The sequence below is a fragment of the Alosa sapidissima genome, chromosome 13 (assembly GCF_018492685.1).
Source record: "Alosa sapidissima isolate fAloSap1 chromosome 13, fAloSap1.pri, whole genome shotgun sequence".
Taxonomy (NCBI): Eukaryota; Metazoa; Chordata; class Actinopteri; order Clupeiformes; family Clupeidae; genus Alosa; species Alosa sapidissima.
The window spans coordinates 5,826,171-5,841,191 of record NC_055969.1 but is presented as its reverse complement, the minus strand read 5'-3'; the positions used below and the strand labels follow the sequence as shown (position 1 = coordinate 5,841,191).

Genomic DNA, 15,021 nt, shown 5'->3' with positions numbered 1-15,021 from the left:
TGGTAAGTTTTGCCAACAGCCCCCCTCAGTCAGTCTGCTGAAATCTTATTGTAATAATGACTCTGGTGAAATAAATTGTGGGGTAGCCCCAAACTGAGGCAAGGCGGAATGGACCCCAGCATCAATTCCCAAGATGCATTAGCTTCTCACATCCCCTGTGGCGAAGCTGTTTGTTATCTGTCAGCCACAGCGAAACCAACTTATGTATGTAGCAAAAAAGCTAATGTTAACCAGGCACCCATCTACACACTCACACACCCACACATGCACATTTCAATAACACAAATAGAATAAGAAAACAATCTGTGCTGTGCACAAGCGTGTTTTTCTCGCTTTCATTCCATTGTTTCTCTGCAGGAGACGGACTCCCCTGTGTGAGCGTGCAAGGTGCCAGCCCATGATGAGATTGGCTCTTCACTGACACAGGAACCCACTCGCTTCGCCAACGAGGACCCAATCTTGGAAATGTCTGACCAGCACAGACAAGGGCAGGCAAAAGATGAGGGGTAGGGGGGTTGGTTGGGACTGGAGAATATATTAGACCCCAATTTGCATGGGAGATATGAGACAAGATGAGAACATCTGTCTCCCTTCCTTTTCTGCCCCCAACCTACCCCCTGAGAGGCCATTCCCCAAACCAGCACTGCAAGAGTTAACCATAACAACAAATGAGCCCTTGCCTGGGGTGAGTTGATACCTTCTCTGGCTATAATTTTTTCCTGTGTCTGCCTCCTATCAGATTTCATTATGCAATGCCATCACCAGCCCCAGCCAAGCTGTTTCATCTAGAGGCTAATCATTGTTGTGCCACTGGTGATCGATTGCAAACAAGGATGTAATCGTTGTACATGTTGCACCACTGAGACTGGCTAATATACCATATTCAGAGCAAAGAGCATTAATCTGGAATGAAATCTATGGGGGAAAATGGTTGATATATAGATTAAGTATAGCCGCTGGTAAGCTGCGTTTAGGGAAAAGATGGAGTTCACTGTGCACTCTGCCACTGCTTTCATCACTCTTCATCTAAAATGAACGACAAATGAGCTTGAGAGCTTAATTTGATTAATTAGTAAATTAATCAACATCATTGGAATTACAAAGTGAATAAGATTGCCGCGAGACAGGGGGTCATGTTTTTGGGTGGCACTCGCCAAGTTAGAATCTATAACAGAAACAGCTGCGATCAATTTCAGCTATTTCAGTTGCAGCCTTGTGAAACTGTGATACTTTGGTAGCAAAGAGATTACTTCCACATAAACAAACCCAAAACTAATTGAAAGAATTCTTCCTGTTGAAAGGAAAGACGACAATAAAATGATCTAACAAGTGTAAAGAGGGGGAAAAATGCAAAAATGAGGACAAAGTTTTAGATAGATAGATAGATACTTTATTGATCCCCAAGGGGAAATTCAAGGTCTCAGTAGCATACAGACATCACAAACAACATGCACTAACAGCAGAAAAGTAATAAAAGTATGTAATATAAAAAATACAACTAAGCAATAAGGACAGTAGAAGATAAAGAATATACTCAATACAAATTATACTAAATAACACTAAATCTAAATCAAGTCTAAAACAGTATCCACATAGTGTGCTTAGGGGTAATTAAGCTTGAGGCGCTTGCAATGACTGAGGCAGGGACTGAGCCTGTGATTCTCTGTGCATAGTAAGGTAAGGTGCTCTGTGAGAGTGAGTGTCATGGTGATGGTGCAAATGAGTAAGTCTAACAGTGCAACAGTGCAAGAATAAAGTCTAGAGACCAGCATAAAATAAATATGGACATATATAAGAGAGTAGACAAGGTAATACAAAAAAACTATATCAGTGCAAGAATGGGTTGACGTATAGGGTTACAGCCATTATACAAGTATTGATTATAAAGTATTAAGTATACAGTAGGTGTCACAACCCGGTCCAGAAGCCTCGTTTCCTAGCCTGTGACTTGAGATGCCTTTGCTGCGCCGGTCCGGGTTTTCCTTCTGCCTTGGCTTTTGGTTGACTGACAAGGGAGCCGTCCAATCACCTGTGTTTGCTCTGCTACACCTGCTGCCACTCTCCTCGTCAGCCATGGCTTTTAAGCCATGCCATATGGAACACTCTTTGCCAACAGAAGTTTTGGGTGGATTGGCGACGTGAAAGCTGAGAATATAGGGTTACATAAGTTACAGTACTGCTCAACGGTCTCAGTCCCTCCTATTCCTCCATGGTTTTTCCCTATACCAGATGTAGATTTAGGCATTCACAAGGAAATTAAAAATAAATCAAAGGAAGTAGCAGTGAGGGATATTGTTAAATATTATCTTAATGTGCATTTTTCTGATTATATATTCATATTTACAGATGGTTCCAAGGATCCAAAGACGGGACATGCTGGGTCAGCAGTATATATTCCAAAGAAAGGGGTAATATGCCAGGAAAGGCTAACAGATAATTTGTCAGTATACACAAGCTAGATGCAATTTTGTTGGCATTGGAATGGGTAGAGGGGAATGATTTAAATAATTCAGTGATTATATCTGATAGTTATTCAGCTTTAGAAAGCATGAAAACTGGGAAATCTATAAGAAATGATATAATTCATAACATTTATATGGTTTTGTATAAGTTAAATGCAAAGGATTTAAAGGTTTCTTTGGGTACCTGCACATGTTGGAGTGAAGGGGAATGAGGAGGTTGATAAGCTTGCAAAACAAACACTGAAACTTAATAAAATATTACAAGTTCCATTTAGCAAATCTGAAGCTAAAATGTTCATTAAAACATATGCAAGATCAACATGGCAGGAATATTGGGTGGATCAGGACAAAGGGAGACATTTATATAATATACAACCAGAAGTGGATATAGGAAGGACAGAGTGTAGGAGTAGAAGAGAGGAAAGTATAATTACAAGGTTAAGAATAGGACACACAGGACTTAATTCTTCACTGAAGATAATAGGGAAACATCCAACAGGGAAATGTCAACATTGCAGTCATTTAGAAACTGTAGAACATATTTTATTTCATTGCCCAAAGTACAGCCAAGAAAGAAATCAGCTTGTTCAGTCTCTCAGAATGGTCAAACAGAATAATTTTACAATGCAAGGTTTACTAGGGAAATCATCTAGCAATATATATCATTTTGTTATGAAGTTTCTGAGAGACACAGACTTAGCCAAAAGGATTTTAATCTATTTGTTTTCTTTTCTTTTTATTTGTTTATTTATTTATTTTCCTTTTTATTTATTTTATTTCCTTATTCATTTAGTTAAGTTCCAATATCTCCTGATTCACACTCCAGCCCAGTCGGTGGCGGTAATGCACCGTTAAGTTGGTTTGCCAACCGCCATAAAAATCAAAAGAAGAAGAATAAGAAGAACACTCTTTGCCAGATTGTCACATCTTTCAGGCTAGCGCCACCACTTCTCAATGAGACATGGTCTGGGAACCAAACGTTAATTTTCTCGTATTTGAAAAAAATACCCAGATCCGTTTATTGGGTGCCACGGATGTCTATCAAATGTGTCTGTGCATAGATCATCATCGTCTTGCTTTCCCCCTTGTTCTGTGATTGGTCCCCTATCTCAGGCGAAAATTTGCTCCATGGTCTCCAGGCTGCCTTAGCAGCGTGAATCAAATCACGTGCAAGGCAGCATGGGAACACCCAGGGTAGTTTTTTGACTAAGGATTGTTTTTGGACTTTGTGATTTTGCCTGAACCTTTTTGGAAACCTTTGCTTGGACTTTGCTTGCTCTTTGTTACCGACCTCTGCCTGTTCTGACACATCTGCTTGAGCCCTGCCTGTACTGCTGCTTTGTTTTGTCTGCCTACCTGTGTACCGAACTCTGCCTGTTTTTGCCACTCTGGAGATCTGCTTGAGCCCTGCCTGTACTGCTGCCAGTGCTTTTTTCGCCTACTAAGTTGACTCTGCCTACCAAGTGATTTTGCCTGGCTGCCTATTTTTGTGTTCTTCAACATTAAAACCTAATTAACCTTTAATCAGCTTCTGAGTCTGCTTTTGGTTCCACAGTCCCTTACCTGGCCTCACCGGCCCTGACAATAGGTATAAATGTGGCCACAATCCGGCTGTGGGATGGAGGGAGGGGTTATGCATATGTGCTAATATACTGTAGCATGCAAACAGTGAAGCAGCAAGACATTGGTAAAAAGTGGCTAGTGGACAGACAGTACACAAACATGGAGAGGGTGGAGAGGCAGACAGACTCTGCGGAGAAGTCTATCCTCTTGTTGAGGAGTAAATTATTTTCCTGGTTCGTTTTAGAATTCTACGCAAACGATCTATCGTTTCAGTGTTCAGTCTATGAGGAAAATCTCTGAGGGTAATTGTCGCATCATAATACGGAACTCTCGGATTGCAAACATTCTAATCACATATTTGTGACCGTACTCCTCAACAGGTTAAGTGAAGATGCAGTTATATTAAAGAAAGCAAACATATACACCCAGTAAGTATGTCAAATGTTGTCTTGATGTGAATTTCAAAAATGTGTTCATTTAAAGTTTAGCAAGAAGAGAGAAGAATCCTGACAGCACCTGCAAAATGGCAAAGCATTTCAGGGCTAACAGTCTTGACTCAGAGAGATGATGGATCACAGAGCTCCACTGAACCTCTGGTACAAATCTCAGATTAAACATGTCATCTGAACAAGGTTAAACAACAGCAGGTAACCTTTGGGCTCACCCCACTGTGCGTGTGCGTGTGTGTGTGTGTGTGTGTGTGTTTGTGTGTGTGTGTGTGCGTGTGTGTATGTGCGTGCGTGCATGCGTTCGTGCGTGTGTTTGCGTTTGCCAATGTTCGAATGTGCTCTTACATCTGAGGTCAAAACCCAATCCTCAACAACCTCTCTGACATTGGTGACACAACCATTTAACACCTTAGCCAAAGGTTAAAAACTGTTGACAAGGATGGGTGATGGAACAGTCACCCATGCTTTCAAGGGTACACCACCACGTACACGGCCCATGCCTTGGGCTCTAAAGCCCCTCTGGATTGCTTTCCCATCGTATTGCCTGCTGTGCTTGTTATCAACAGCAGGCTACAGGGTGACATTGGGGGGGAAGGGGAGAGGTGTACGCCGTAGCCATAAATCAAGGGGGCTGTCTGGGTCCGTCGTCGCCCACCCTCCCCATGCCCTGGAGATGCACTAACAGACATGTCGGATCTAATCTAAGCCGCGCTGACATGTATAACCCGTTTCATTTCCTCTGCCCTGATTGAAGTACACAATCTCATCTGCACCAAGGCGCCTTTGAGGTTTTGCTTTTTTAATGAAGCCAATTAAAGGTGAGGAGCACTGTTCTCAGAGAAAAAGGCTGATCAAATATTGGTGTGTTTTGTTTTTCTTTCTCGCTATTCATTTGCTTCTTTCTCTCTCTCTGTCTCTCTCTCTTTATCTCTTTCTTTCTCTATCAGCATATTGGTAGTCTCACTGCCTGGTGTCAGGGAGTTTTTCTCTCTTAGTCACGGTAATTACTTTTATCATTAACGATGCATGATGATCAAGAGGTCGCTCCACACCTTGTGTTTTTTCTTTAGTTTCATCTGGGAGCAGAGATAAAAATACAGTTGACTGGTTGACTTTCAAAGCGTCAACTTCAAACAGCTTCTAACAATAGACCTCCCCTTATCTGTAATTGTGTTACTTTTTAACTTTTTGACAGTTTGGCAGTCTATGATCTATATAGGCATAACATTATTGGAATGTCCAATAAGTGTATGAATTACAATCGTGCAAGTCATCTGCTCTTCTCACACAGTATATCTCTCATGTCATCCGTAAATCTAAAATTCAGCATTCAGAAAAAAAGTCAGCATTTTAGCATGGAAGAAATGGGGGTTTGATTTGATTGGCAGTAAAACTCTAGCCTGACGAGCCAGACCCGCATCAAGATGTAGGGTCTGGGAACTCACCATTGGCAGTGCTCAATCCTAGGGGCGTGATAAACGGTTGTCTTTCAAATTCCCTCTGCACGCAATAGTATAGCGCTACAACTCACGAGTCCCATGTGATTTCCCACCAGCAGAGCAAGTTAGCTAGTTGAAAAGCTGCCGCCTTTATGTTAAGCTCGTCCACTGATTCTATACACGATGTGATTGGCCTGATTAAAGTTTGATTTTTCCAGCTCGCAAGCCAACGGAGAGTTCCTAGACTACCCTGGCTGCAAATTACATTACATTACAGGGGTACGTCTAGATTTCTAGGCTAGCAAAACTCAACCTTTTGCCAGAATCAACAGCTGTAAGGGACGACAACATTAACAGGAACAGCTGGTCGGGACACATTAAATAGATCTGTTTTAATATCAACCAGCTAGATGAAAAGGACTGCCCTTGAGGAATATCCCCTTGTACCACTGTTCAGATAAAGTAGCTGGGTGACCCTTTTGAAGTGAGGTGGTTGGTGAAAGGGTGTTGGTGAGAGGGTGCTAAGTGCCCAGTGCTAGCCTCTGGTGTGATGCTCTAGACAGCATCCCAGGAGTGACACATTCTCACATTCGTACATGTGTGAGTGTTTGCTGTTTTTCGGGCCAGGTTTCCAGATGGCACTTTTGCAGTTTGTGAGTGGATAACAGTAGGCCTGTTTTTGTTTTTTAAACCATCCTTGAGTCCATAAAATAGAAGTCTGGAGAAAGCTAAGGCACCTTGGGTTGAGTTGTTCTTTGATGTTTTGTCAAAAAATAATCTTAAATAAGGCCAAAAAAGTTGCCTCTCTGATTAAGAAATGTTTTGGGTACTGATGATAATATTTAATGTATATCATCTTTGCAATTCTACAAGTGTCCGTGTAACATGTTTGAACTCACTAAACAGCAGTGGTACATGGAATGACCCGAGTCTAACACTCCTTATTAACTCTGCAGGTGGTCAGGGGCTAGCTTTGTCAATTTGTATTGTTTGTGAACTCTGCAGAGGCCACGGTGCTTTATATGACTTTCCATGTATGTGCCTCTGTCCTTGGACCTTTTTGCTTTTCGCTGCCTGCCCTGTTCTCTCATGCACGGACATGCGCTCATAACCGTAAAGTACCACTGAGGGCAATTAGTGCCCGACTGACAATTCCAGTCTCTGTCTGTGTTTGTTTGTGTTTGCAAGACTCTAATCTTAACCTGTCCAAAGGGGATGCCTATTACCCTGTACTGGATTGAATGTGCACTAGTCCAGGAATAAAACACAGTATGATGGAGCGGAGGGGGAAAACAAGCAAACAAATAAAACAAACGCCGTTCCACATTCACATTTGTGTGACATGTAGTCTTCAAAGACTAAACAGCAGTGAGAATTTTTCTAGAGTTGTACATCTAAATCAAAGTGAATTTATTCTGAACGTGTGCCCAGGGGAGCAGACCTGTTGATGCGCAAAGGCTGGCACATCACAGATGCTGGATGTGTGATGGCGACCAGGATGGGGGGAATTTCAGGTTGAGCTACCTATCAACTTTCCCCCTACGGCACAGTTGGACAGACATTAAAGAGTAACATGTATGTATTAACTATATTTTGCATCATTTAACATAAAAATCACTCATACATACTTGCTGGGTTTTTTTCTGGTTTACACTTTTGTTTTACATTGGTCTGCTCTTTTACGGCGGCTGCTGTTTTGCACGCACCAATACTCCATTTCCCACCATGCAACGGTAGCCCACGAACTCACTGCGGCGCCGCAAGTTGGCCTCGGCTTCATTATTCATCAGTATTCAGTCAGGGCAGATGTCAACTTTCAGCTACCCCCCTCCCCAGTGTTGTGCCTGAACACGTTCATCGAACGAAAGTTCATGAGCGAACGTGAACTGAACTTACTGTATTATAGCCTACTACTGCCTGATGAACGTTACTGTGAACTCGTTCATTCTGGTGTCTGTGAACGGCACTCTTTTTGGGGGCCAAGCAGCGAAGCTGCGAGGACCTCATTGTGTTTCTACGTTTTCCTATTATTATTATTATATGCAATGGGAGTCTATGGCAGCCCATAGAACTGTATGGTAAAAAGTTGGGAAATTTGGCACACTGATTGGGGACGGTCCCATGATTCATGTCACCAAGTTTCATGTCGGCAACTCCAACCCTCTAGCGCCACCAACAGGCCAAAGTTGGACGTGCGTTCATGCACGTAACTTTTGACCTGTTGGTCCGATTTTCAAAAGTCAGGTATTGTTGGAATCCTTGGACCAAGCCTAGTTCAACGCACCCTATGACGTCATTTTCCGCCATGATGGATTTTCCGCCATTTTGGATTTCATCAAAAACACTTAAAATGTATCAGGGGTCACATACTTTCTCTGATTCCCACCAAGTTTGACACAGATCATCTTCAGACCAAGCCTTAAAAAAGTTATCACTTTTTGTCTTCGGAAGTATTACTGTTCGCCCGTAAAAGCCAATCAAAATTTGCGGCAAAGCCGCCAAACAGGAAGTGAGCTCATATCTCAGCAACCCTTGCATGTATCAAAACCAAACTTGGTACATTAACTCATGACCCCATCAGGAGGACCCTCAAGAAATTTGGTGACCTTTGACCTCTAGGGTGCGCTGTAATTCACAAACATGCCTTTTGGCCTGTAGCTGCTGCTGTGCTTAGAATTAAATTGTACTAGTGGTGTCTGGTAATACTGTGAAAGGTCCTTAGGTCAACTGAGGGCAACTTGTCACATCAATATAATTTATTTGGCCGCCATATTTGATTTGATCAAAAACACCAACAATTTCGCAGAGGTCACAAATTTCATCTGATCTTCACCAAAATTGGCACAGACCATCTTCAGACCATGCCTTGTCACTTGACCACGCGAAGCCACCAAACAGGAAGTGAGCTCATATCTCAGCAATCGTTGCATGTATCAAAACCAAACTTGGTACATGGACTCATGACCCCATCAGGTGAATGCCGAAGACATTTTTTGACCTTTAACCTCTAGGGTCACTGCAATTAGCAAAAATGCATTTTGCCTTGTAACTTTTGACGTGCTAGACGTGAAACTTGCTTTGACAGCTTATGGCCATACGTCTGATTGCAGCATTGAGCTAACAGCATTTCGTTGCCATGGTTACTTCGGCCTATCTGCTTGGCCCCCTCATTGCTGCTTGCAGCTATATTTCATTTTAACTTTGTTGAATAGGGTGTCAGATTTCTACAGAGCCTTCCACGCGAAAACCCGGCTAAAACACACTGTAAAAAGGCCTTAATATGGCAACATGCAGGTCACCATTTGTCAAACTATGGGTCGCGGTCCGTAATGTGGACAATGGTCTGCAGAGTGAAATTATTCCCGGGCCATCGTCTGATAATTTGCTGCGCAATTGATCAAGGAGCCGCGGACAGAAAAAGAAAACAAACATTTCTGCAATTAGTAGGAAATACTTGTTTGGTGTCATCAAACATAGAGGCATAGAATTAAGTCGTGGTATGGGCGTTTATTCAATGCATGCGTGTGCACGTTGGTAGCAAAGCTAAGCTTCAGCACTTCAGTCACAGTCATTATTCATTTAATCATTAAATAAAATACAGTACACGTCTTGGTTCAATAGGTTACATGCAGTCATTTTAATATGTTTTAATAAACATTGAACCAGTCCGGCCCTCGGCTTGTAGCAAATTTGTTTTTTTGGCCCTCTAATATATTTGACTTTGACATCCCTGTTCTAGAACATACATTGAACAGACATATAGAGGACTGGAGAAGCCAGGCACACCATTTGACTAAAGGTGTACTGGATTAGAATCATGGACTCTGAGCCTTTAATTATTAATCCTGGTCTTATAATGTTACATGATCCATGATCGCCTCTTTAAAGCTTCTGTCAGGAACAAAGGACATCTCTTTTCCATGTCTGGCTCGTCAAAGCTTCAGAGAATGTCAAACTAAATTCTTTTGATCCCTTTCATGCTTTCTACTGAAATAAAAGTCAGATCAAGCCTTCCCCTATTGGCACATCTATCAGCCTGACGGAACAAGGCCGTGTGAGTACATACAAAGTTAAAAGTTAAAGTTGACTGGTATTTAGCAGACACTTTTATCACAGACTTGTAACGGCAGCTTCAGGAAACACAGTACTGTATGTACACATTCCCATGAGTGTGTGTCATGTGTGTTTGGGGAGGTTAGGGGAGGGGAGTGTAGTGGGTGCTGGGCTCTTTGAATACAAACTATCCCACGCTACACCCCATTCCCACCTTTTGTGCCACATTGTGAACTTATAATGATTGTGGTGCAGCTTTAAGAAGGCTTCGAGAAGAAATAGGACCTTGATTACAATATGTGTAATATCTTGGTAATAGAGCAGCTGGAAAGAAAAAAAAAACTCCTGACCACCCGTGTGGACAATAGTGGTTCCCGTTGCTGCTCGTGATCACCCAGCTGTCTCTCTACAGCTTGGAACATCACAACCTCCACAAATAATTAATTTCCAACTTTTTTCCAGCTCCCCTTTTTTTGGCAACAACAAAGCGTAATGACGGCTGGACTAATAAAGTGCTGTGGCTGATGTTCAACGTTGTTGCTCAGTTGTAAGCACTCCAGATTAGAGTAGTTGTGATGATCTCGCTTTTGAAACGCTTTTATGGCGGCTCTCTGATGTCTTTTGAAATGCCACAGTAACGAGAAAAGGGAAATAAAACAGCTCTGTATTTCAGAGGCAGAGGCAGTCTTCTCAGTTGAAGGACTTTGCTCCTGGCAATATATGTATATTTAATTGGGTGTCAGTTCACTCCCTGGAATGCTCACTTATTCATTCTGGGTTTTCTGCTCTTTAAAGACCAGCAAAAATGCTATCACATAGCACTGGTTAGCTTAACACTAAAATTTTGAAAAGGTTTAGCAACCAAGTCATTAAATATATAGGAAGGATTATAAATTCAAGAATGTGGGAATGTGTTTTGTTTTTATTAAAAAATGCATTTATGTTTTTCCATAGTGAAAAACAGCAGGTCTTTGAGGAATAAAGAAATACTGTATTAAATTAAATACTGTAAAGTAATATTGTATATTCCAGGCAAACTCACATATTGTGGTTTTATTTGTGGTCTTTACTCCAGACCTCCAGACTAAGTAGTCATACTATTAAAAAAATGAATCTATGTACATTCATGTAAATTCATTATATCAGAACAGAATGTATTGTCTGGATATTGTTGACAATTGGGCATATGGTCAGAACAAAATGTATGGTCAGAACAAAATGTATTGTCAGGATATTGTTGACAATTGGGCATATGGTCAGATAGGTTGCCCATACATGGTTTCATGTAATAGGTCCCTGACTGTGTGGCTGCGCCGTTGTGCCAAACGCCAAATCTTCTCTGCTGGGCTCAAGTCAATATGCTGGTTCCGCTAGTAAGCGCACTGCAGTTCTCTGAAGGTACCATTTATGTGATAAATGAGTAATTTCATAATACGTTCATCTTCGAATGTGGCGTTTAGTCGATAAAGATGGTGTGACATATGATTAGTTTAAACGGAGAACATTAAAATAATCTGTTGGAATGAAATCCCTGCCTTCCTTCGACAGGTGCCTTGCGTTATCATACAAACGCATCGATTCTTACCGGGCTTTCTAGCAGAAGGTGCCGCGCGCATGACACCAATACTCCTCACCTAGGAGTCTCCCCGCTGTCATTCCACTCATCCACCCTTCGTGCGCTACGGTCGTCCTCCATCCATCTTTTAGCTCCTCCAGTCGCGCTCTCCTCCACCCTCATGTCTCCTACCGCTGTGTTTTATTACATTGGTCTATAGTTAGGGGTGTACCCTTCCCCTCCGGCTGTCAGTTGAGTGCGACTAGCCTACATCCTTGCCTTGTCATATCTGTAGGCTACGTCTTCCTTCTCGCGTGAAGGTTATGTGTTTTACATGTCCGCCCACATCACCGAGTAGATAGATGCGTGTAGCCTACAATTTAATCAAATTACATATACTTCTAGACTAGGAATGTTTGAACGGTTTGAAACCCGTAGAGTTAGGTTTAGCCTATAGAGTTTTTCAGGTAAGCGAGAACGTGGTCACATGGCATCTTGTTATCAGTGTCCCCAGTATGTATATTGGTTGTTGTCGCTGACAATAGGCCTGTTAAATTCACCTCGCCCCCTTTTTCTTTTGTCAAGCGCTCAATTCCATTATATATTTGTAAAATGTAAAGATGACTTTTAAGTAATTTGGCTATCTTGTCTAAATAGGCTACTCATAGCAACAGGTAGCCTAACACAAAAAATAGACTACTTCCAAATTGGTATTCCTTTACGTTTTGGAGATAGATTAAATACTAATTTGATTTGAAATAGAAATGTATGATGTAGGCTACCATTTGTGATGCCCTTTCCCTCTGCTTTGTTTTTTGCAGATTGAGTGACAGACAAACGAAACTACATTTTACTTGGCTGCGACTTCTTTGCCATACTTACATTCTAGTATATCCATTATTGCTTTGGCTATGTATTTGTTTGTGTTAATCCGTACACAAAGTCATGGCATTCATTAGCTGGAGTAGCCAGTGCATTAATTTGGACTACAGCGATAGCATGATATCTAGTTAGACACAAGTCAAGATGACGATTTATTCGATCTAGGATTCAGTAGGGTGCAGCTTCTATTGTCAAACTGTTCGCAATCTCTATTTTCGTGAGGCAGCGATTGCAAATGCAGAAGAAGCGCGTCATTAAATCAATAGAATCCGTTCCCTAACTGGACCGAATGGCCCTCCAGACCCCCTCCCACCCCACGAGGCGTCTAAGTTCGTCCTCCGTCTCTCGTCTAACGTCAGTCGTGGTCTGCGAGGCACGGCGCAGGGAGTAGACTTGCTGCTGAACCCTCGTTTGACAAAACCGTCTTGGAAGAAGACAGCCTATACCCTTTTTTCCTTTTATCCCGTTGCCATTTCATTTCGATCTGCACCCCGAATGCGCTCGGAGGACTTACATGTGTGCTACCTTGTACTTGTTTGTTTTGTGAATTTCAACGTACCTGATTGTAGAATGAGAACTGTGTTTAGAACACGGGTTTAGTGGTTGGAAAACCTCTCCTTCTCTGCCACAACCGGCTGAAAAGGGCTCTGTGTGATATGTGCTTCACGTGTTTGCGCGCAACAGTAAGGTAACTCCGTTTATTATTGCCGAGAGCTGACCGTTATGCACATCTGATCACAAGTGCATATGTGAAGGACTTGGATTCTACTGTAGGTCCTGTCTTATCTGTGAATGCGGCGTCTAAACCTGGTCTGTCAACGAGGGAGGTTCCGACAGAGGAGGGCATGCGTTCTTTGAAAATTTTGAAGTGGAATTCACAGCGCGTTTGGATTATTTACCCGGAGATGATTGTGTTTCCAATCCTTTGGTTTTTATCCCAGACTCGAGCGGCGCCTTCTCTAACGGCCGAACAGATGGACATGGGGGTGGTAAGTGCTTTTAAGCCTTTTCCCTACATCACTTCTCTCCTTTAACCTGCTGCTGCCACAGCGACCGCGGTAGATGTGAAAGAACCGTCCATTCCAATCATGAAACGGCCTCACATACACACTGCTTACCATACGAATGATTGCCAGACTTTTGTTTGATATTTGTATTTTTAATGTTCTGAGGTTTATTCTAAAGGTTATCATATTCAATTTAGGCATGATGTCATTGGAAAAAGTTAAATATTAGCAATATGTAAGCAAAATGTTATTTTCTTTGGATATTTACATTATTTTAACATTATACTGACTCATTTCGTTTAGAATGCAACAGAAAATGTTAGTTGTGCAACCCAAGTGCCTCAAGTAGCCTTCACAACAAAATTTCAAATGGCTAAGAAGTAGTTGGACTTCCTCTTTGTTGGGGGTATTGGTCGTTTGTTTATATTGAAACGCGCGTTTCTTTCGAAATGTTGAGTGTTAGGTACAATGAAGCAGACAACTGAGCACCTTCGTACACTACATTGATATGCCAGTGGTCAACCCTGCCAAACCTTCAACCCATTCCGCTGAACTGAGTCTTGATCTGACACGAGCCACTTGCGCTGCCGCCAGTCTCGAGCTGGCATTTAATCATGCATACATAAAACACCCGCTCCTTCTGCCGTATAGCCGCCTTTCACAGACATAATCCCGGTGTATTATCCCACTCTACAGTGGCTGCTCTCTGACGCGCATACAGCGAAACGCTTTGAACTCACCACAAGCGAGCAGAAGTGGCTCAACAAAATATTCCAGCCTGCCACATTTGCCTTGGGTGAGGAGATAAGCGAGTGAGAAGAAAAACAATCCAAATTGAGCTTGATTAATGTTTGAATTGACCAACGAGGAATGCCAATTTTATTAACTTTTATGGATTTTTGAAATTGGGTTGAAATTAACGGTATATGGTTCCCCATTCGTTCACGTTCTGGACTAGCGAAGTGTGAAAACAGTAAGAAACTTGGCAGTAATGATGACTGGAGTTTTTTCCCTGCACATCTGATTTTGGAATTACTCCATTAAGCCACTGCACACTGAGCTTCATATTAAGCTATGAACCTTTATTAAACCACACTAAATAAATTATTGCAAAATGCTTATTGCACACTTCCACTAAGAAGAAAATAGCCTCTTACTGATAAAGCTCACATCCTCAGCTGCACTCTACCACACATTGTGAAACCACATTACTAAAGCCCAAATGGCCCATTTATCTATCTTGACTCGCTGTATTTTTTCCTGCTCTTTCTCTCTCTCTCTCCCTCCCTCCTTCTCCATGCAAAATTTATTCACACCTCTCCCTATTTCCCAAGTACATAGTCTTCCCACACCTGTTCTCTCTCCTGCACACATACATTTCACTGTACCTATTGAAAAGCCTGAACCTTTGGGTGCTCATTGTGAGCCCCCAAATTGGGTCCATATCGTGAAAACCACTCAGTCTCTGGCTATTCAGTATGCCCTGATGGAGCAGCTGGTGCCTGGCACTTCACATAGATCCCCGCCTGCCCATCCCTAATGGCCTGGGTGGTGCATCTCTCAAGGTTTTGGCCCCAGTTATCCTCCCCATCCTCTGCCCCTCGATGGGAG

At 42.2% G+C, this 15,021-nt stretch overlaps 1 protein-coding gene across 3 annotated transcripts in view; it reads left to right on the top strand.

Annotated features, from left to right (window-relative positions):
* Window positions 1–445: 445 nt before the first annotated feature.
* The window catches only part of mmp17a (matrix metallopeptidase 17a), an 85,619-nt gene continuing 71,043 nt past the window's right edge, over window positions 446–15,021 (top strand). For 2 of the 3 annotated variants that reach the window (XM_042060228.1, XM_042060227.1), the window contains exon 1: window positions 12,778–13,392. In XM_042060228.1, the coding sequence (XP_041916162.1) occupies window positions 13,249–13,392 (144 nt within the window). In that variant the 5' untranslated portion in view covers window positions 12,778–13,248. Of the gene's footprint in view, window positions 507–7,344; window positions 7,489–12,777; window positions 13,393–15,021 lie in introns of those variants that run through there. The other variant, XM_042060229.1, reaches the window with a different exon arrangement.